Source organism: Trichechus manatus, unplaced genomic scaffold (genome assembly GCF_000243295.1).
Source record: "Trichechus manatus latirostris isolate Lorelei unplaced genomic scaffold, TriManLat1.0 scaffold00010, whole genome shotgun sequence".
NCBI classification, from domain to species: domain Eukaryota; kingdom Metazoa; phylum Chordata; class Mammalia; order Sirenia; family Trichechidae; genus Trichechus; species Trichechus manatus.
The window spans coordinates 19,903,266-19,923,904 of record NW_004443946.1 but is presented as its reverse complement, the minus strand read 5'-3'; the positions used below and the strand labels follow the sequence as shown (position 1 = coordinate 19,923,904).

The following is a 20,639-nucleotide window of genomic DNA, read 5'->3' as shown; positions in this document are numbered from 1 at the left end:
CGTGACGCTGCCAGTAAGTCACCTGACCTGCCCAGTAAAAGTGCTTTACCGGCTATGGCAGGAAGGACCGTAGCCTGGCTATCTTTCGAGGGTTGAAAGCTAAGATTCTAGTCAGGACGTATACTGAGGGCGGCAGGACAGCAGGTAAAGTGAGACGACGCTGAAGAAGACGTTTTGATACCTAACTCTGCGACTCAGGAGCGGCCTCTGGCGGAACCACCCACCTCTGACAACGTTTGACGCCGGGTTGGAGCGTTTTCTACGCCGAACTACAGCCCCCGGCATGCACTGCAGCGCCCACCCCTCGCTGGCTGGCTGGGCCCGGGAGGCAGGCGGCGGTGCTGCCCGTCCTACGGGTCTACTCGGGACCTTCCACTGTGACTCCCCCGCAACCCTGGGCCGGGTATTTCCGGGACTCTGGGACTGAGGTTCGTCCCAGTGCGGCATGTTCCTCCTCCAGCACCCGTCTGAGCTGCGCAGCTCGCTGGATTTTCCGTCAGGCTTTCACGCCTGGCACTCCCAGGACGATAGGCAAGAGGGAGTGGGCGTTCCGGCTCGGGAGGACCCCGCCGCAGGTCCCGGAAGCGCCTAGTCCAGGGCGGCGGTGGCGGTGGTCGCCGTGATGGCTGTGGGGTTAGGTTGACTGCCGGGATAGGAGCGGGCCCTGCACCCGAATATCGGCGACCGCTGCTCAAGCGCGGCCTGCAGCATGGCCACCTCCGCCGCCTCCTCAGAGCATTTCGAGAAGCTGCACGAGATCTTCCGCGGCCTCCATGAGTACCTACAAGGGGCGCCCGAGCGGCTGCTGGGGACGGCGGGGACCGGTGAGGCTGGGGCGGGCTGCGCCTGTGGGGAACTCGGCCCCTCGCGCTCTTGGAGGAGGAGCCCTCTTCTTTCTGCTCCCCATCTCAGACACGCCCTCGGTGCTGGCTGGGACCTTGCGCCCTGGATATTCCTCCTGTCACTTCAGGTGGATCGGAGACGTTCTCAGGAATGGGCCTCAGGGTGTCATCTCCCTGAGATTCTCCCACTTGATCTTCTGGTGGCCCTTTCAAAAAAGTCTCATCTTATTTTTTCACTGTGACAATTAAGATCACAGTGGTTCTTAAATCTGTGGTCCTGTATTTCAGTAGAACTGATTTCTTTTGCAGCTCTATGTATTTTATGCATTTTAAAAGTATTCTCAAGAGAGGTCCGTAGTTGTCATCGGACTGGCAAAGGATACGTGGCTCAAAAAGGGTTAAGAACGCAGACGAGTCAGAAATTTGATAGTTATTTCGGGGAGTTGGTAAATAGCAGTTTTTGTTGTTGTTCTTTTGCGGGGGAGGGTCGTGGGTGGTCTTTAAAACCAAGATTGTGGAGTTTACATGTGCCTATCGTGAACTGCTGACTGGTTAGACTGTTTCTTGCCCCTTGATTTCAAGATTCAGGTTGCTGCAAGCTCTGCCTGATGTAAGTAGAATTTTCCAGTTAAATCCATAGGAAGACCCAGCTTGCCAGAATTCCTTGCTTCTAGATACAGATAGGTCTTGTTGGCAACAAAGCTAAGACTTTGTATATTGTTTTCAGTGTCTCTGATGAGAATGAGTGAGGCGTTGGTGGTTTAGTGGTAGAATTCTCTATGCAGGAGACCCAGGTTGGATTTCCCAGCCAATACACCTCATGCACAAGCACTTCTGTCAGTGGAGTCTTGCATGTTGCTCTGATGCTGAACAGGTTTCAATGGAGCTTCTAGATTAAGACAGACTAGGAGGAAAGGCCTAGTGATCTACTTCTGAAAATTAGCCAATGAAAACACTATGGATCACAACGCTCTGATCTATAAACTGTCATGGGGATGGTGTAGCATCGAGCAGTATTTGATTCTATTGTTCATGGGGTCCCCATGAGTAGGGGTCAACAATGAGAATGAAATTCATACATTTGCTTAACAAATATTTACTGAGAGGCGCTGTCCTAGATGTTGGTAATATTAACAGGCAGCATTAAGAGCTGTATAGAAAAATAAAGCAGGGTAAAGGAATAGTGAGGGAAACACTAATTTTAAATAGAGTGGCTTCAGGGGTGGATTATCCAATAGGCAAGGCAAGCGTGGTGCTTACCTTGCTTACCGGATTGTCTGTAGTGAACAATTTCACACTTTTCACGACATCACAGATTCTGCTTCTAGCTATGGCTGGCATCTGTCTCTCTCCGAACCCCACAGCACGTTCCTGCAGAATCAAAGGCTCATTTTAAATTTACAGTCCCTGGCAGGTGTGGATGACCTGGTAAGCAAGGTAAGCATGGGCTTACTTGTGCTTATTTACTCATCTGTCTGTAGTAAACAATTTCACATGGGTTTCATCACATCTTTGATGTGAAATTGTTCACTACAGATGATGTGGTAAGCACTATGCTTACCTTGCCTATCAGATAATCCACCCCTGGGTGTCTGGGAAGGGTCTCTCTGAGAAGGTGGCATTTGTATTTACCAGCCCTGCAGGGAATTTCTGATGCACACTCAAGTTTGAAAGCCACTGAGCTAGAACATGAGCTCTATATTTTGTCTGTTTTTTTCTGTATCTTAAGCACCTAGAACAGTGCCTAGCATATAGTAGGAATTCCACATATACATGAAGGATTGAATGTATAAATACTGCGAACTGCTGGGAAGAAAATATTAATATATCATTGATTGGGTATTGGAACAGCATGGTTTTATTTCTACTCTACTGTGTTTTCCACATTTTTATTACTTTTAAAATGGACATATGCACCTATTAAAACAACAGAAAAGATCTTTACTTTCCCAACTACAGTCTTCATTCAGCTTCTGCCTTTGAAGAATGGGAGACACAGTGTCCTGTTTTAGGACGTTTGTGTGGCTTTGCAGTCCATTTAGTATTTATAATAATTATTTATCAACTCAATATTATATTAAGCACCTACAGCCATAATTTCTAGTCTTGGTTTTGCAACATCTGAAGAGGTCTCTCCAAATACCTCAGAAAAAAACCTAAACCAAACCCGTTGCCGTCGAGTCGATTCAAACTCATAGCTACCCTATAGGACAGGGTAGAACTGCCATATAGGGTTTCTAAGGAGCGGCTGGTGGATTTGAACTGCCGGCCTTTTGGTTAGCAGTCAAGCTCTTAACCACTGTGCCATCAGGGCTCCTAATACCTCAGAGTGCTATAAAATTCTTAATACAATTAATACGTTAAGTGTCTAGAGCCGTATTTCTCATTTGGGTTTTGTAGCACCTGAAGGTGTGTCTCCACATGTTTTAAATTAGTGTCATAAAATTATTGAAAGTTTTTCATTTTAATTCACTTAAATTTCAATAATTTTACGTCAATAGTTAAGACATGGAAACACAGAAAAAATAATCAGTGTAGAGTACCATATGCAGCAGATTGGTAGACACCAATTACTCACTGACTGCAGAATTTTAATTATTTCATCTCTCTTCATATTCTTTGGTGAATTTTGTTTTTATACCTAAGTCTCTTTCCCTAAGGATTTACTTTCAAAAACAATGGTACTTGGTAGTTACTGAACCCTTGCTATGCTTGGCACTTGCTGAGACCTTGTTATATGTAGTATCTCTTGTAACCCTTTCAACAACTCCAGATGAGGAATCAGGCTTAGAGGGATCTGATGCTGTTAGCTCTCAATGATATGAAATCAAGTAAATTCTATAGTGGTCTAATAGTGGATGCAGGTCATAGAAATGCCCCAGTGGGGGGCACCAGAAGCAAATTAACCACGTATTTTTAAGATCCTGGTGAAGCCAGATACCTCTATAACAAAGGGGCCAAGGCTAGTCATTCTCACCTTGGTTGAACATAAAGGTGGCTTTCCTCTAGCTACATCTTTCAGAGCTTGCTGCCTCTATTTTATTCTATGTCTCTGCACTTTACCAAACCAGACAGAGTCTGTATTTCAGAGTGAGTCATTTACATGTGACTGGTTGAGAAAAGTGTGTGGGCTCGGGGAGAGAGTTGTTTGAAGTGGCTCATTGTTTCTGGTGCCCATTCTACACAGTATGCAGTTCTGCTGTTTTCTGTTTGTAGTTCATTTATCTCACTACATGGAAAATCTATGTAATTTTTCTAAATGATCAGAAAAAATACAGTGAAGCCAAATAACGCTGTTTTAGTTATATGCTGTTGCTTTGAAGCTGAAGCCTGTTCTTTGTTAAAAGGGGAGATTAGTAAATTTTAGGTATTAAAGACATAACCAAAAAAAAGCAAACCAACTGCTGTCAAGTCAATTTTGACTTACAGCAACCCTACAGGACAGAGTAGAACTGCCCCATAGGGTTTCCAAGGCTGTAAATCTTTACGGAAGCAGACTGCCGCATCTTTCTCCTGCAGGGTGACTGGTAGGTTTGAATTGCCAACATTTGGTTAGCAGCCAAGCACTTTAACCACTGTACCACCAGGGCTCCATTAAAGACATACTAGCACTAAAATATTCCCGAGAAAGATGATCTCACCAAATGCAGAAATTATTGAACAGTATTATAATATCACATGCAAGTAAAATTTTGCTGAAGATTATTCAAAAGTGGCTGCAGCAGTATATTGTCAGGGAGCTGCCAGAAATTCAGGCCGGATTCAGAAGAGGAAAGAACCAGGGATATCATTGCTGTTAGATGGATCCTGGCTGAAAGCAGAGAATACCGGAAAGATGTTTACCTATGTTTTATTGACTATGCAGAGGCATTTGACTGTGTAGAGCATAACAAATTATGGATAATGTTGTGAAGAATGGGAATTCCAGAACACTTAATTTTGCTCATGAGGAACCTGTGCATAGATCAAGAGGCAGTTGTTCAAACAGAATAAGGGGATACCGCATGGTTTAAAGTCAGGAAAGGTGTGCGTCAGGGTTGTATCCTTTCACATATCTATTCAATCCGTATGCTGAGCAAATAATCCGAGAAGCTGGACTCCATGAAGAAGAATGGGGTATCATGATTAGAGGAAGACTCATTAACAACCTGCATTATGCTGATGCCACAACCTTGCTTGCTGAAAATGAAGAGGACTTGAAGCACTTACTGATGAAGATCAAAGACCACAGACTTCAGTATGGAGTACACCTCAACATAAAGAAAACAGAAATCTTCACAGCTGGACCAATAAGCAACATCATGATAACCTAAGAAAAGATTGAAGTTGTCAAGGATTTCATTTTACTTGGATCCACAATGAACGCCCATGGAAGTAGCGGTCAAGAAATCCAAAGACACATTGCATTGGGCAAGTCTGCTGCAAAAAAAACCTGTTTAAAGTGTTGAAAAGCAAAGATGTCACCTTGAAGACTAAGGTGCACCTGACCCAAGCCATGGTGTTTTCAGTCGCCTCATATGTATGTGAAAGCTAGATGATGAATAAGGAAGACCGAAGAATTGATGCCTTTAAATTGTGGTGTTGGTGAAGAATATTGAATATACCGTGGACTGCCAAAAGAATGAACAAATCTGTCTTGGAAGAAGTACAACCAGAATGCTCCTTATAAGCAAGGATGGCAAGACTACGTCTATGTACTTTGGACATGTTATCAGGAGAGATCAGTCCCTGGAGAAGGACATCATGCTTGGTAGAGTAGAGGGTCAGCAAAAAAGAGGAAGATTCTCAACGAGATAAATTGACACAGTGGGTACAACATTGGGATCAAGCATAACAAGGATCATGAGGATGGCACAGAATCGGGCAGTGTTTCATTCTGTTGTACATAGGGTCTCTATGAGTCAGAACTGACTGGATGGCACCCAGCAACAACAGCAGCACTAAAATAACAAAATGGGAAGGCTTGAAAGGTGAGTGACTTTCTCACTGCGATTCAGTGATGTTTACATCATTTCCTATACCACCACCAGTGGGAGAAACACCATAACACCATGTAGCCTCCCAGTGAGCAGAGTAGGTGGGCTTCGAATGTGTTTTGCAGAAAAACGATGGATGAGGATTAATATAGAGAGAAATGATGTACAATAAGGGTGAAGGTAGGGGCAGGTGATTTCAGAGAACAAATATCGTTAAACCATCTTACTGATGAAAGTGTGCCTAGCTCCTGTTAGGGTGGGGGGAAAATGGTTGAGAATTGTTAAATTTGACCCATAGTGTTTTGTAATAAGGTGCTGTTATTGGCCTGTGGAAACCCTGGTGGCGTAGTGGTTAAGAGCTACAGCAGCTAACCAAAAGGTTGGCAGTTTGAATCCACCAGGCACTCCTTGGAAACCTTATGGGGCAGTTCTACTCTGTCCTGTAGGGTTGCTATGAGTTGAAATTGACTTGATGGCAACAGGTTTGTTTTTCTTATTTTGTTATTATTATTGGCCTATAGGGTCGCTACAAGTTGAATCAACTGGACAGCAATGGATTTGGTTTTATTGGCCTTTGGGGCCAGATAGTTGTTATGCAAGACTGCCCCAGGCATTGGTATCTTTGTTCCCTGGGCACAAAGTGAGCCCTGGTGGTATAGCGGTTAAGAGCTTGGCTGCTAACCAAAAGGTTGGCAGTTCAAAATCAACAGCCACTCCTTGGAAACCCTATGGGGCAATTTTACTCTGTCCTATAGGGTCACTGTGAGTCGGAATCGACTGGATGGCAGCTTTGGTTTTTTATCCTCAAGTCATCAGGATAACAAGCTCACATATGTTTTTAAATACCTTTCGTTGTTGTTAGTTGCCCTCGAGTAGATTCTGACTGACGGCAGTCTCCTGTGTGCAGAGGAGAACTGCTCGATAGGGTGTTCAAGGCTGTGACCTTTCAGAAGCCGATCACTTGGCCTTTCTTTCAAGATGCCTCTGGGTGGTTTCGAACTGCCAATCTTTCAACTAGTAGTGGAGCACTTAACCATTTGCTCTACTCAGGGAGCTGACAAATACCTTTTAGGAGTGATTAAGTACTCCTACTCACCAGGGAGGAGTGGTAAGGTCATTCTAGGCAGAAGGAATGGCCTCTACAACTGTATGGAAATGGTAATGAGCATTTGAAACTTCTCTTTTTTCCAGAAGAGAAAAAGAAGTTGATCAGAGATTTTGATGAAAAGCAACAGGAAGCAAATGAAACGGTGAGAACTGGGAGCAAGTTCTTGTTTCTTTTTCTATCTAGTGTTGATCTTTTCCAGAAATAATACTGTATATGAACTGATCACAGATTAACTGTTCCTGTCTGTTGACCTTGATTTTGATTATTTCTTACAAAATGAGGCCAGTTGATGGGAATGGGTGTTGAGGGGGGTTGACAAACAAATGGGTAAAACTTGAAGACTCTCCAGAATGAATCTTTGATAATGTATTCCTGATGTCAGTAGAAAAACATTCTCATGCCTTTACCTGGGAGGTCTTTTTTTAAATCTTATTTTAAGAGCTGGCCATTAAGATATGTCACAGAAAGTGGCTCAAAGGGGTTCTAGTTACATTCCTTTTTTCTTAAAAGACTGCACAATAGCTGTAATTGGTATTATGAACAGGATGAGTTCCCAGCCAGGACCCAAAGCTTGTTGGAAGTTGCCCCAGGCTGCAGTGTAGTTTAACAACTGCTTCTCTTTTAATCTGTGGCTTTACTTTAAAAAAAAAAAAAATTTTTTTTTTTTCCTAACCCTTTGGAAGCTGAAGTCCTTCTCTCTCCATCTCCTTATGCCCTAGCTTCAGGAAACTCATTCAAGAAATTGGGGCTAAAATCCAAGCCCCTGGTAGTACTCTGTAGAAATACTTGCCCCTGGTTTTTGCTGCCTGAGAGTAGACGGAAAAGAAAACAATCTTTTTAGGCCAGAGGACTTCCTTCTTATGTTGAAGAACTTCTTCCCTATCCCAATGTAGTTCTGAGAAGGTAAGCTTTTCTACATCTCTTTTAAGGAGAACCAAGCCACCACCAAACTGTGGAAAATATCTCCTTCGTAATGAGAGCGCTAGAAACTTTTCTTATACCTGTGTACAACTGGGCTGTAAAAATGGTTTGGTGGCAGCAGACCTCCTCATCTGACTTCACAAGGGGGTAGAATCATCAGTATCACTCCAAAGCTGATTGGTATGAGGAGGAGGTCAAACATATCTCCACCCTCCACCCTCCAACCTTTTCGATAAATTCTGACACCAGCCATCCCTCCCAGAGCACTCTCTACTTCTCTGCTGTGTTTGATAATTTGTTAACAATGGCCCCACAGAACTCACATACAATACTCCCAATTATGGGGTTTATTAGGGAAGTACCAGGTTGTAACTCGGGATCGGTATCAGCAGGCAACAGCTCGAGATCAGGATCAGGAAGCATGTAGGCAAAGTCTCCCTTCTCTCAGTTCCTCTTGGCCATGCAGGGCTCCTCTTGGCTCTCTCAGGACAGGCCTCTCTCAGCCCCCGGCCCTTGGCCCTGCTCAGGCCTAGTCTCTGCTCAGGCAAGTGATTTAAGCTCTTTAGCTCCCAGAGGCACCCTACTCCACCAGTAAGCCTCGACCCAAAGGCACTCAGATCTCTCGCTCTGTGGATCGGCACACCCTTTGTAACTGTCTGTCTTGGTGGGCTGGGAAGCCCCTGCAACCATCGCACCTCAGTCTCCTGTTTCTGCTGCTGCCATTTCTCTGCCACTGGATTCTGTCATGCTTGCTGCAGCTTCTCACTGTCTCCGGTGTTACAGCTCTCTCTGTCTCCTGGGTCTAGGAGGTTCTCAGTGCAGGGACCCCGGGTCCAACAGACACACTCTGCTCCCATCTCATCTTCTTGGTAGTAGTGAGGTCCCCTCCCCTGCTCTGGGATTGGCTCATTTTAAGCCCAGCGAAATGGCAGAACTGACCAGTCCCCTCATTAGGGTTTCATATACCTTATGTGCATGTTCCCACCCCCACAGTGTTCCATGCACCTTATTTGCTTTGTTAGCAAGCTTTCCAATCCCCTTGGTGGGCCACAAGCACCTTATTTGCATAGTCCCACCCAGTCATTTTGTGGGAATTACAAGACCCTGGCAAGAAAATGCCATACAAAAACGATTCATCGCACTGCTTGGGCATGAGAATGATGTCTGTTATGTCACCAGTCCTCTTTCAGTTAACGTCTTGGTAACATTTTTAAAACCGTTTTAGCTAATGTCAATTTATTTGTTTGGTGCTCAGATACTTTTTTCCTATGAATTTAGCAAAATTAATCAATCGTACCCTAGCCATCTCAGGCAGATGAAAGTAATTCAGGACCTTTTGTGAACATCTCTAGGTATTACACTTTACTTATTCTAGAAAAATGGAAATTTGATTCCCCAGACCAGCCTGATCTGGGCCCCTGGTATCTCTGACACTGAGACAGACATAGTTGATTTTCAGAAAGAGGAGGAAGAAGGGAAGAAGCCTGATGTCAGACCTTATTGTTTCTAGTACCTTGGACCTCAAAGTGCTGCTTGACAGCTGCATTAAACCATACCAGGCTACAAGGTTAGGATATTAAAGAGCCGAGAGTTTGAAGTTTTTGAGTCCTGACTCCTCTCTTGTGTGATCTTGAGCAAGTCTCTTTAAGTTATATATGAAATGGAGATAGTATTTCCTACCTTAGATAGAGTTATTGAGGATTAAATGACAGAATGTATATAAAAATGTTTTATGAGGTACAAGGTGCTTGTTAGCTTTTGCATTTATTTACCACATTTTTTTAATGTCTGCTCTATGCTTGCTAGACACTGTACCAGATACTAGGAATAATGAAGTGAACGTGTCAGATGTGACCCCTGCCCTCATAGAGCTTATGATTAAGTACTTATTTGGGGTAGTCTGTGTTTGATTAGTCCAAACTAGGCATATGCCCAGATGAGAGAAGAGCCAGGCCAATCTACTGCTATTTTCTGCTTTCCCAGCTGGCAGAAATGGAAGAGGAACTACGTTATGCACCCCTATCTTTCCGTAACCCCATGATGTCCAAACTTCGAACCTACCGGAAGGACCTTGCCAAATTACACAGGGAGGTAGGAAGCACACCTTTGACAGCCACACCTGGGAGCCGAGGAGACACGAAATACAGCACATATGCTGTGGAGAATGAGCACATGGTAAGCTTTTTCCTCTTTAAGGGCTTGTGGGATAAGAATTAACCATATTGTGGATATCATGTTATGAGTTCATACTAAACTTTTGTTTTGTTTCTCCCCCTTATCCTTTCCTGTATCCCTCCTCCCACTGGGCACCCACTCAACTGTATTTAATGCAGTTCTTTCCAAACTGTATGCTTATTTAGATTTCTTTGTATCCTTTCAAAGTGTCTGCGTGTGTGTGTGTGGGTGTCTCTGTGTGTGGAAGACCCTCTACAGCATGGATTGACACAGTGGCTGCAACAGTGGGCTCAAACATAGCATCGATTGTGAGGATGGGACAGGACTGGGCAGTGATTTCATTCTTTTGTACATAGGGTCACTGTGAGGTCACTATAAGTGACTTGACCACACCTAGCAGCAACAACATGTATGTGTGTATGTATTCATAAAACTGCCTGGTATATAGTCCTATGCAAGTGTTACCCATTATTATATCTGGGCTCTGTATTCTGACCCATTGATCCAAGTTTCCTTTTCTTCTTGGGTTTTTATTCCTTCATATAAATTTTAGAATCAGTTGCTCAAGTTTCCCCCCAAAAAATTCAGTTAGCTTTTTAATTGGAAATGCATTAAATGTATGGAGTAACCTGGTAAGGAGTCACATTCTTACCATGTTAAATTGTCCCATTCATGAACATGGTATAAACAAACAGCTGTTGCCGTCAAGTCGATTCCAACTCATAGTGACCCTATAGGACAAAGTAAAACTGCACCATAGGGTTTCCAAAGAGTGGCTGGTGGATTCGAACTGTTGACTGTTTGATTAGCAGCCAAGCTCTTAACCACTGCACCACCAGGGCTCCAAAACTGCTATACCTCACCATTTAGTCAATTATTTTATTTTGCCTTTTGATAAGTTTAAATTTTTTCTCCCTAAAGGTCTTGCATATTCTTGTTAATTTCTAGAGCTTTTATAGATTTGGTTTTATTGTAGATGGTATTTTATTTTGTATTATAACTTCGTATGTTCTTATTAATCCCTAGACATTCCTATCGTAGGTGGTATTTTATAATTTCTATTTTGAATGTTGGATCTATCCAAGCAAGTTCACTGGACTTTTAGTTCTAAAAATGTGTTTACTGTTTGGATATTCTATTGTCTGCTCTTTAGCTCCTTTGTAACAGAAAGTGACCTTCAAGAGGTTAACACTAAATGCTTCTCCCCTTGGCATGCTAGGCACGATGCAAGGCACTTGGACTAATGAGGTCTGTGTCCTTGTGGAGCTTTTAGGTTTTAGCATATGCCCTGATGAGAGAAAGGAGCAGACCAAACTACTGGCTTGTTTCCACCTTCCCAGCTGACACAAGATTCATGTAACCTGAACTTGAGATCGGAGTGTTGTTACAAAATTAACTCAAGCTTTCCTTTACATTCATATCAAGATTACTGAGCAACCCAGAGAATACAGAATGTTTCATATATGGAAAGAGACACTCTGTTGCAATGGAAAGTGAGCCAGATACCTCTCTAGCCTTCAGTATTCTAATTTATAAAACTGGACTGACTGATCAAAAGTTTGTATTCTGGGAGCAAGGGAGAATGAAGAGAACAAGATACAAGGAAAAGATTAGTCCGAAGGACTAATTGTCCACAGCTACCAAGGCCTCCACCGGACTGAGTCCAGTACAGCTAGATGGTGCCCGGCTACCACCACTGACTGCTCTGACCAGGATCACAACAGAGGGTTCTGGACAGAGCTGGAGAAGGATGTAGAGCATAATTCTAACTCACAAAAAAAAGACCAGATTTACTGGCCTAAAGGAGACTGGAGAAACCTCGAGAGTATGGCCCCCAGACACCCGTTTAGCTCAGTGGTGAAGTTACCTCCGAGGTTCACTGTTCAGCCTGGGAGTGGACAGCCCCGTAAAACCAAATGAGACTAACGAGGTACAGGAGTCCAGTGACAAGGGCCAGAAAGCAGAAGGGGACAAGGAAGCTGGTGATAGGGAACCCAGGGTTGAGTAAGGATATTGTTGATGTGTTGTGAGATTGTTAACCATTGTCATAGGGCAACATTTGTAGTAACTGTTAAATGACAAACTATTTTATTCTGTAAGCCTTTATCTTAAGTGAGAATAACAGCACAATTTGAAGAGTGTAGTCAGTGTCTCTGAACTGTGCATGTAGAAATTTTTGAAAGGGTGTATCTTTGACTCTCTGTATTTTCAACAACAGCAAAAAGAAAGTTGAGAAGTTAGAGGATTGATACGTTGTGGGGTTGTTAACCAATGTCATAAAACAACGTGTACTTCAGTTTCATGAGAAACTATTTGTTCTGTAAGCCTTCACCTGAAGTATAATCAGTCAATCAATAAACAAACAAACAAATAAATAAATAAATAATGTTCGGGTTTGGCATGCATACATTCATTTAGTTTACTGCAAGGTAGTCAAGGAAATGCACAAAAGTAAGGCTTCAAGACATTCATTTAGCATTGGAGAATCAAAATTAACAATTACAATGATAGTTTAAATATTAGAGTCTAAATCTTTAGATTTCAGGCTTTTACTTTTAACTAGTGGTCTCAGGGAGGAGGCTTGACTACCCCTCGAATTCAGAGGGGGTCTCCCATAGCTAGGGTGCGAGGTCGGTTGTGGTGAGCAGTATCTCAGCAGGCTTTTCAGTCTTTACACAGAGAGTCAGAGAGACCTTTTGCTTCTGTCTTCTCCAAAAATGAGCAGAAATCCAGGGGCTTCTATACCCTGTGTGGTATCATGTTCAACTATAATTAATATGTTTTATTGCCAGTTAAAGAATTGTTGTATGACATATTTTTTTTAATTTATAATATGTTTTATTGCCAAGTAAGGAATTATTGTATGACATATTTATATTCTTGTTTACTACATGTTTCAAGGCCAAGTTAATTAATTAAAAATTATGGAAATTAAAAAAAAAAGTTTGTATTCTGAAACCATCTAGAGAAGCTGGATAGTTAAAGGAATAAAATAAAATTTCGTGAGCTTTAAATTTAATGTAGCTTATATTCAACAGTACAAACTAGAAATGGCCTGGCAAGTAGCATGGAAGAGAAGTGGAAGGGGGCCCACAAGTATAGGCTGAGTATAGTAGAAGACTAGTAATACAGTTTTAAACAAACAAATCCTATTTCATGATGCATCCTAATTATAGTTTAAGGGGCATTCAGAATGATACTGGCCTAATGTTGCTGATGTCAAAACTAGAGTATTTGAGAATGATGAAGAAATTTCAAAGGATTCACAGAATGCTGTCACAGATGAGAAGTTGAGATAACATGACTTGTGAAGAGAAACTGGGAAAAGCAGACAGGTGGAGCTTTTCAAGTGAGATCTATAAAAGTGACTTTCGTCTTGTTACCCTAAAAAAAAAAAAAAAGCCAGGGCGATAAATCCAGACAGTCATTTTGCTTTTAAATTACTAGTTTCAGAAATTATTTAAAAAATAGATACATGTACCATGTTCAGTAGATTTGTTGTTCCACATCTGTCTGGAGTTGATTTATGTGATCTTTTTCTGCCCTTTCTTTAGGCTAATCAGTGGGAATTTTGCATCTTTTTTAAAACCTTTTTTTTTGTGCTTCCTTTAAGCTGTGGTTTATTTGAACTTCATTTAGTGGTTTCCTGATCCACTGGCCAACATACCATTTATCAAGTAAAAAAACTTCTTGTTACTTCTGATCTGGACACCCATCTTTTGGTTTCTTGATGGTGGTACCCTTGTGCTAGTACTCACCTGCTTGGTAGTAGGCCTCTGTGAGCTGGGCCCTTTGTTTTTGTTTGTTTGTTAAATTGTGCTTTGAATACCTACGTTAGAGCAGCATTCATTTCTGTCGATGGCTATTAATTCTGGCCTGTCCTTATGCTATCTATGCTTAAGATTATAGGTGGAGTAAAACTTCGCTGGGGCTTTAGAAAATTAGGGCACTGGAGAAATTAGAGTGGCTGGGGAAGATGACTTAGGCCCCAGATAGCAAATCACCAATGTAACAACTAAGAAGTTTTTTATTTGGACACAGGTGAAATTCTTCTGGGGCTTACCAAGAGGGTAGCCCCACTGTGTTTTCTTTTTGTCCAGAATGTGGTAGTGCCTCAGACTTCTAAGTGACTCCTTTGTGTGCTGAAAAAGAATAGCTTATTCCTGGCACCTCAATCCTCAGTACCAGTCAGGTGGGAATCATTAGGGGATTAATCTATTTATAGGGTTGCAGAGTTCAGTTGGTTTGCTTACAGTGCTACCAAAGTTATAGGGTATGTGCATTTTCAAGTAGCTCCTGCGCCCCAATTCTGAGCCACTGCTACTCTAGAAGGCACTCTCTCCAGTTCAGATGTATCACAGACGACAGGAAAAATGCTCCAGTGCTTTTTAATCCTCCTTTCTTAAGTGTAATAAACAGTGGCGTGGAAGGTATTGTGATCCTGTTGATTGAATTCCAAGTTCTGCTGTAGTCTGTGACTTTGAACAGGAGCTTGTATTTCATTAGCAGTTTTGATATTCTTCAATAGTAATGAAAGTTACTGCTCACTATATCCGTTTTTTGGAGTCCCTGCGCGGCACAAACAGTTAATCACTCGACTACTAACTGAAAAGCTGGCAGTTCAGACCCACCCAGAGGCGCCCTAGGAGACAGGCCTGGTGATCTGCCTCCTGAACTTGAAAATCCTATGAAGCATTTCTACTCTGCACATATGGGGTTGCCATGAGTCAGAATCGACTTGATGACAGCTAACAACACAATGTTTCTTCTTACACAAGGTCATAAGGAATGTGTTGTCGATGAATTTATAAATAGATGTCTAACATTTCCCTTTCATATTCCTGTCAGAATCGGCTGCAGTCTCAAAGGGCATTGCTTCTGCAAGGCACTGACAGCCTGAACCAGGCCAGCCAGAGTATTGAGCGTTCTCATCGGATTGCCACAGAGACTGACCAGATTGGCTCAGAAATCATAGCAGAGCTGGGAGAGCAACGAGACCAGTTGGAACGTACCAAGAGTAGAGTGAGTCTGGGCAGTTGGGGGAAGGGGCAAGAGTGGGGAAAGTAGGTGAGCCTACTATATCCCAAGACCAGAAGCTATAGCAGTTCTGACTTCAGGGAATGACCGTTATTTACGTTCTTATGCTTTTCTCAATTTTTAGTTAGCTTGACTGAGGGGAGGTCCCCTTTAGAAGTAGTTTTACCCCTAGGATTTAGAGGTCATTGGAAATTTTGTTTTAATGCGGGGGAGAAAAGACTGAAGAAACCTGACTTCTGCACTTATTGAAGATTGTCATCTAAATATGAAATTGCAGCCACTCCATCCTTTTATTAATTCCTGTATTACCTCTCATTGGCAAGAGAATAATAATATGTCAAAAGACACATAGATTTCAGAGCCACCGACTTGGGTCTTTTGGTTTTTTTTCTCATACATCTATTGAATATTAATGCTATTCTTTTGAAAGCATCGTCTACTTATAAGACCCTAGCCTTTGTCATGTAGAGCCAAGAGTATTTTTCACATGTCATAAAATAGTATCACTGGAAAGCTGTAGAGATTTAATCCTGGACTATAACCTTTACTATTACCTAAGGTAAGCTAGATCATTCTTGGAAGAAAACAGAAATTCTTAGGCCAACTGTTGGCTGCTCGGGGAGCATCTAATCTACTATCACGCTGAGAGCTTCTGAAAAACAGAACTCATTTCTTCCTTTCCATAAATGAGTTACTCTGCATAGGAATTTAAAAAATAGTGCAACTGGTCAGTGGGATGCTGTGTTAATAGCACAAGGTAAATCAAGCTGAATAGCAGACACTATGGCCAAGACTAGGGTGGGAAAATACCAGCTCAGTGTGGGGATTTGAGAATTTCTCGTATATCTGAATAACTGCAATTCTGCATACTTAAATCAGAGTGGTACCCTTCCCTCCTCATTGAAAGTCCACAATGAAGCACTAAACTGAAGACAAGCTAAAGTAAATGCAACTTGGTTACAGATTATGCTTTTTTTTAAACATTTCCAGGTGGATAGGTTGAATTTAAAAGCCAAGAATGGGCCAAGAGATTAGTTTGCCAAGGCCCCTGGGGAATAGGAAAAGGGCAGATGACATCCTTTAACTCATCCTCCAGCTATCTAGATTAATAACAGCCAAAAGGGAAAGGTCAATGAGGGTTAATTGCTTTCACAATTCAATATAAGTGCCTCTTAAAGAGGTAAAGGGAGTTAAAAAAGAACCAGATCACAAAAGTGGAAATCCACAAGCCTATAAAAGCAAATACAAACTTAAGAGCCTCTCCTGGAGTTTGGCTGATTAAATTCAAATCTTAAGTTGCTCAAAGTTGCTTTACAGTCACAGGCTGGTATACTTGAGTAGCCAAGGCGAAGGATTAGCTCAGTCCCAGAAATCCCCCAGAGCAGTCGGGATATAATGATTCCCGACTCTTCTTAATGAGTAGTATTGTGTCTTGTCATTTCCAGTCTTTTCTGCTTACACTCAGAAGCCATCATTTAAATTGATTTTATTTCGTGGAGTTTTTCAAGGTATACCCCTTTATGCCCATTTGTCATTTTCGGAATGTTCACATTCTACAGTGTGTACTCTTGAAAGAAGGGGAAATAATTGTCATTTTCTCTTCTCAGCTGGTAAACACAAGTGAAAACTTGAGCAAAAGTCGAAAGATTCTCCGGTCAATGTCCAGAAAGTAAGTTTTAAAAATAAAGAGTCACAAAATTAATTTCTTTTAACTCTTAATGGCTTTCATCCAAGAATGCCAGAGCTTATAATAGTGACTTACAAAACACCTCAGCCGTTGATGCCACACAGTCTCCCTATACTCATTACTACCCAGCAGATCATAAGAAATAAAGTATGGAATAGGGTCTTGTATAGTTAAGTAATCCTGGACAGAATCCTTTGTTAAAAGTATATACTGCTCTGAATACGCCCCCATGGAAAATTTACTCACTGAAAGGACTTCCATTCCTTAGAGAAGACAGCGTGTGGGAGTAATAGAGCTTTTATGTTCCTTGAAATAATACATTTGTAAAAACTATGTTTATTGCTACTGCTTGCTTTTGGCACTGTTTGCTCTTTATGGGAATTAACGTCTTACTGGTAGTTCTAGTCTTGTTAGCAAAAAGTTGACTTTAAAAAAAAACCTTGAATTAAGTGCTAACTGCAGCAAAACCAGGGGCAAAAGGGAGGTAATGTCACTGAGGCTAAAGGTGAGGCTAAGTGGGGTAGTGTGCATTATCTTGACCACAGGTATCCTGGCATAAAACAAACTACAACTGAGTCACAGAACTAGCAGAAGTGGATGGAATTTTCCTAAACAGTGGTCAAATTCCTTGTAGAAGACAAAGAAAACTTCAATTTAGAGCAAACATAGGAACCAGAGATAGGATTCTTGTGTTAACAAAAAAGAAAGTTCCTATACTACCTTTGGAGCTCAGTGGGTCAAGAGCTTGGCTGCTAACCAAAAGGTCGGCAGCTCAGATCCACCAGCCACTCCTTGGAAACCCTACAGGGCAGTTCTGCTCTGTCCTGTGGGGTCACTATGAGTCGGAATTGACTCAACAGCAGTGGGTTTATACTACCTTTGGAGCCTTGGTGGCATAGTGGTTAAGAGCTCGGCTGCTAACAAAAAGGTCAGCAGTTTGACTTTGAGGGACAGAGTAGCAGGGGTAGGGGTCTGGGGACCATGTTTTCAGGGGACATCTAGGTCAACTGGCATAACAAAGCTTATTAAGAAAATGTTCTGCATCCTACTTTGGTGACTGGCGTCTTGGGTCTTAAAAGCTTGCGAGCAGCCATCTAAGATGCATCAATTGGTCCCAACCACCTGGAGTAAAGGAGAATGAAGAACACCAAAGACACAAGGAAGTATTAGCCCAAGAGACAGGAAGGGCCACATAAACCAGAGGCTTCATCAGCCTGAGACCAGAAGAATTAGATGGTGCGCAGCTAGCAGCAATGACCGCCCTGACAGGGAACACAACAGAGAGGCCCAGATGGAGCAGGAGAAAGGTGGGGTGCAGAACTCAAATTCTAGTAAGAAGACCAGAGTTAATGGTTTGACTGAGACTGGAGGAGCCCCGGAAAGCATGGCCCCTGGATTCTCTATCACCCCAGAACTCAAACAGTTTCCGAGGCCAACTCTTCAGACAGGGATTGGACTGGACTGTGGGACATAAAGTGATACTCGTGAGGAGTGTGTCTCTTAGCTCAAGTGGATACAAGAGACTAAACGGGCAGCTTCTGTCTGGAGGTGAGATGGAAAGGCAGAGAGGGTTAGGAGCTGGTTGAATGGACATGGGGAATCGGGTGGAAAGGAGTAATGTGCTGTCACAGTATGGGGAGAGCAATTAGAGTCACATAACAATGTACGTATAAATTTTTGTATAGGAAAAAAAAAACGGTCAGCAGTTTGAATCTACCCACCACTCCTTAGAAACCCTACGGGGCAGTTCTGCTCTGTTCTGTAGGGTCACTGAGTTGTAATCGACTCAACAGCAACAGGTTTCATACTGCCTTTAAGGTCCCTAGGTGGCGCCAACAGTTTACTTTCAACTACTAACCTAAAGGTTAGTAATTCAAACCTACCCAGTGGTACTGCAGAAGATAGGCCTGGTGATCTGCATCCATTAAGATTACAGCTAAGAAAACACTATGGAGTAGTTCTACTCTGTAACACATAGGATTGCCATGAGTCAGAATCAACTTGATTGCAACTAACAACAACATACTACCTTTATAATAGAGATATCCATTTGGGTTGATAGGAGGAGAGAATAAGAAGGGTAGGGAGTTTACAAGGCGTTAAAAGGCACAACTAAGCTTCTAATTACTTTTCCTAAAGCAGGACCCATCCCTGAGCTGGACTTTGACACTGGAGAGTCTGCCCCAAACCCTTCTCCCAACTTATGCTCAGGGCTGTAGTATGTCACTGGTGCGATTCAATATAGCTAGATAATGATATTCTGTTTTGAATTTAAGTGTCACCCTGACTTCAGAAGTGGTATTTTTAATATGTATATTTAGTATTTTTTTCTCCTTCACTTCTTCTTCAGAAAATCTATTAAATTAAGGGAGTAGCTACTATTGAAGGCATTCTAGAATCAAAAAACTATTTTTATGCTTTGGTATCTGTTTTGCTAGTTTTCAGCGTTTGTGAGGTAGGTAGCATTATCCCTAAGTTACAGCTAAAGAAGCTTACAAGTTTTCACTTACCTACTAAAGACCTTTATAAGTAGTCATTGCTAAGTGACTGTATAATCAAAAACTCAACCTACCTATCCATCCTTGGCCCTAGGTCAAACCCCATAGAATTACAAATGGAAAGAAACAAGGTTGTTCTGACTTCTCCCCCATTTTGCTTCTCTTTATAGAGTGGTGACCAATAAGCTGCTGCTTTCCATTGTCATCTTACTGGAGCTCGCCATCTTGGGAGGCCTGGTTTATTACAAATTCTTTCACAGGCATTGAACTTCCTTACAGAGAAGGATTTGTGGACCAGAACTTTGACCCTGTGAATGAGTGATATTAGGGGCATGGAATAAACGAATTGCTGCTGTGGGCTAACATTTCAAGGATGCACTCTACAGCCAAACTGTGGGAGGAGGGAGGGAAGACGGAAAACCACTTAAATGTGAAGGAACATCAATAAGACCAGAATGATATACCAAGGTGTACTAAATGTTGTTTATGACTTCTTTAAATTTACATAGTACTCCAATGTATCAACATCCTGTGAACTGCAAAAAGCATATACATTTACAGTCATATTATTGGTCACTAAAATGGAGAGGAGAAACTACAATTATGAGAGTACACAAATGTTCTCATTAAGGCAGTATTGACCTGGCCAACCATTTAGTATCTGTCCCCTCAAATGCCTCTGGAATGCCCATTGTGAAACACTTCAGCACACAGTATTTTCTAAATTCTCACACGTTCTTTGCCTTCTGATTCATCTGGTGAACTGGGAGTAGGAAGTTGGTCATAGACAATGTGCCCTCCTTCCCTTGTCTGACCAAAACTTGAAGCAATCACATCCACTGCCAGGCCAGCTGTAGCCTTCACCTCTTCCTCTGAAGTGGCCAGCTGAGGATTGACTTCAACAAGATCCAGTGCTGACAGCAACCCTGAAAGAACAAAGTATGAAAAACACTCAGAAAATTCCCTAGCTGCTACCTTCAGTGAAGGTCCCACCTGGACAGGGAGAACAAATCAAGGTAAAAAAACAACAGTCGTTTTCTACTATAAATTATCCAGTCAGGAAGTCCCTTCCGCCTCATCCTGTTGGTTATGAATTTGAGTTACAGCATAGGTATAGTAGAGAGTAGGGTTGGAGAGAAACCTTTAAGGTAATGAAATGAATTATCCCAGTTCAACTAACAGGCACAGCTGTCAGGCCTTCTGGATAGGATAAGGATAAGGATAAGGAAAGGGCTTTTGGGAAAGAGGAGATAAAGGCGTTTCCAACTTGCCTGTTGGGAAAATGTGTGCTGTTTCCAGTGTGACTTAGAACCTTCCAGATGTACCTGTCTAGAATTAGGTGAAATATTAAGGCAGGGACAATCTCCCACTTCTCACTAGCCAGAGCTCTGTTCC

General features: G+C 42.2%; 2 protein-coding genes across 3 annotated transcripts in view; one reads left to right on the top strand and one right to left on the bottom strand.

Annotated features, from left to right (window-relative positions):
- Window positions 1-506: 506 nt before the first annotated feature.
- Window positions 507-19,744, top strand: VTI1B (vesicle transport through interaction with t-SNAREs 1B). Of its 2 annotated transcripts, XM_004370968.3 has the most exons (6): window positions 507-824; window positions 7,010-7,068; window positions 9,831-10,022; window positions 14,871-15,044; window positions 16,667-16,728; window positions 19,415-19,744. In XM_004370968.3, exons 1-6 carry the CDS (start codon window positions 710-712, stop codon window positions 19,509-19,511), a joined length of 699 nt encoding a protein of 232 aa, XP_004371025.1. In that variant the 5' UTR covers window positions 507-709; the 3' UTR covers window positions 19,512-19,744. The 2 variants fall into 2 exon arrangements, with proteins under 2 accessions (XP_004371025.1, XP_023582079.1); XM_023726311.1 differs by lacking the exon at window positions 19,415-19,744 and having other exon boundaries at window positions 581-824; window positions 16,505-17,463.
- Window positions 19,704-20,639, bottom strand: part of ARG2 (arginase 2) — a 30,835-nt gene continuing 29,899 nt past the window's right edge. The window contains exon 8 of the mRNA XM_004370967.2: window positions 19,704-20,170. Within this exon, the coding sequence (XP_004371024.1) occupies window positions 19,965-20,170 (206 nt within the window). The 3' untranslated portion in view covers window positions 19,704-19,964. The remainder of the gene's footprint in view (window positions 20,171-20,639) is intronic.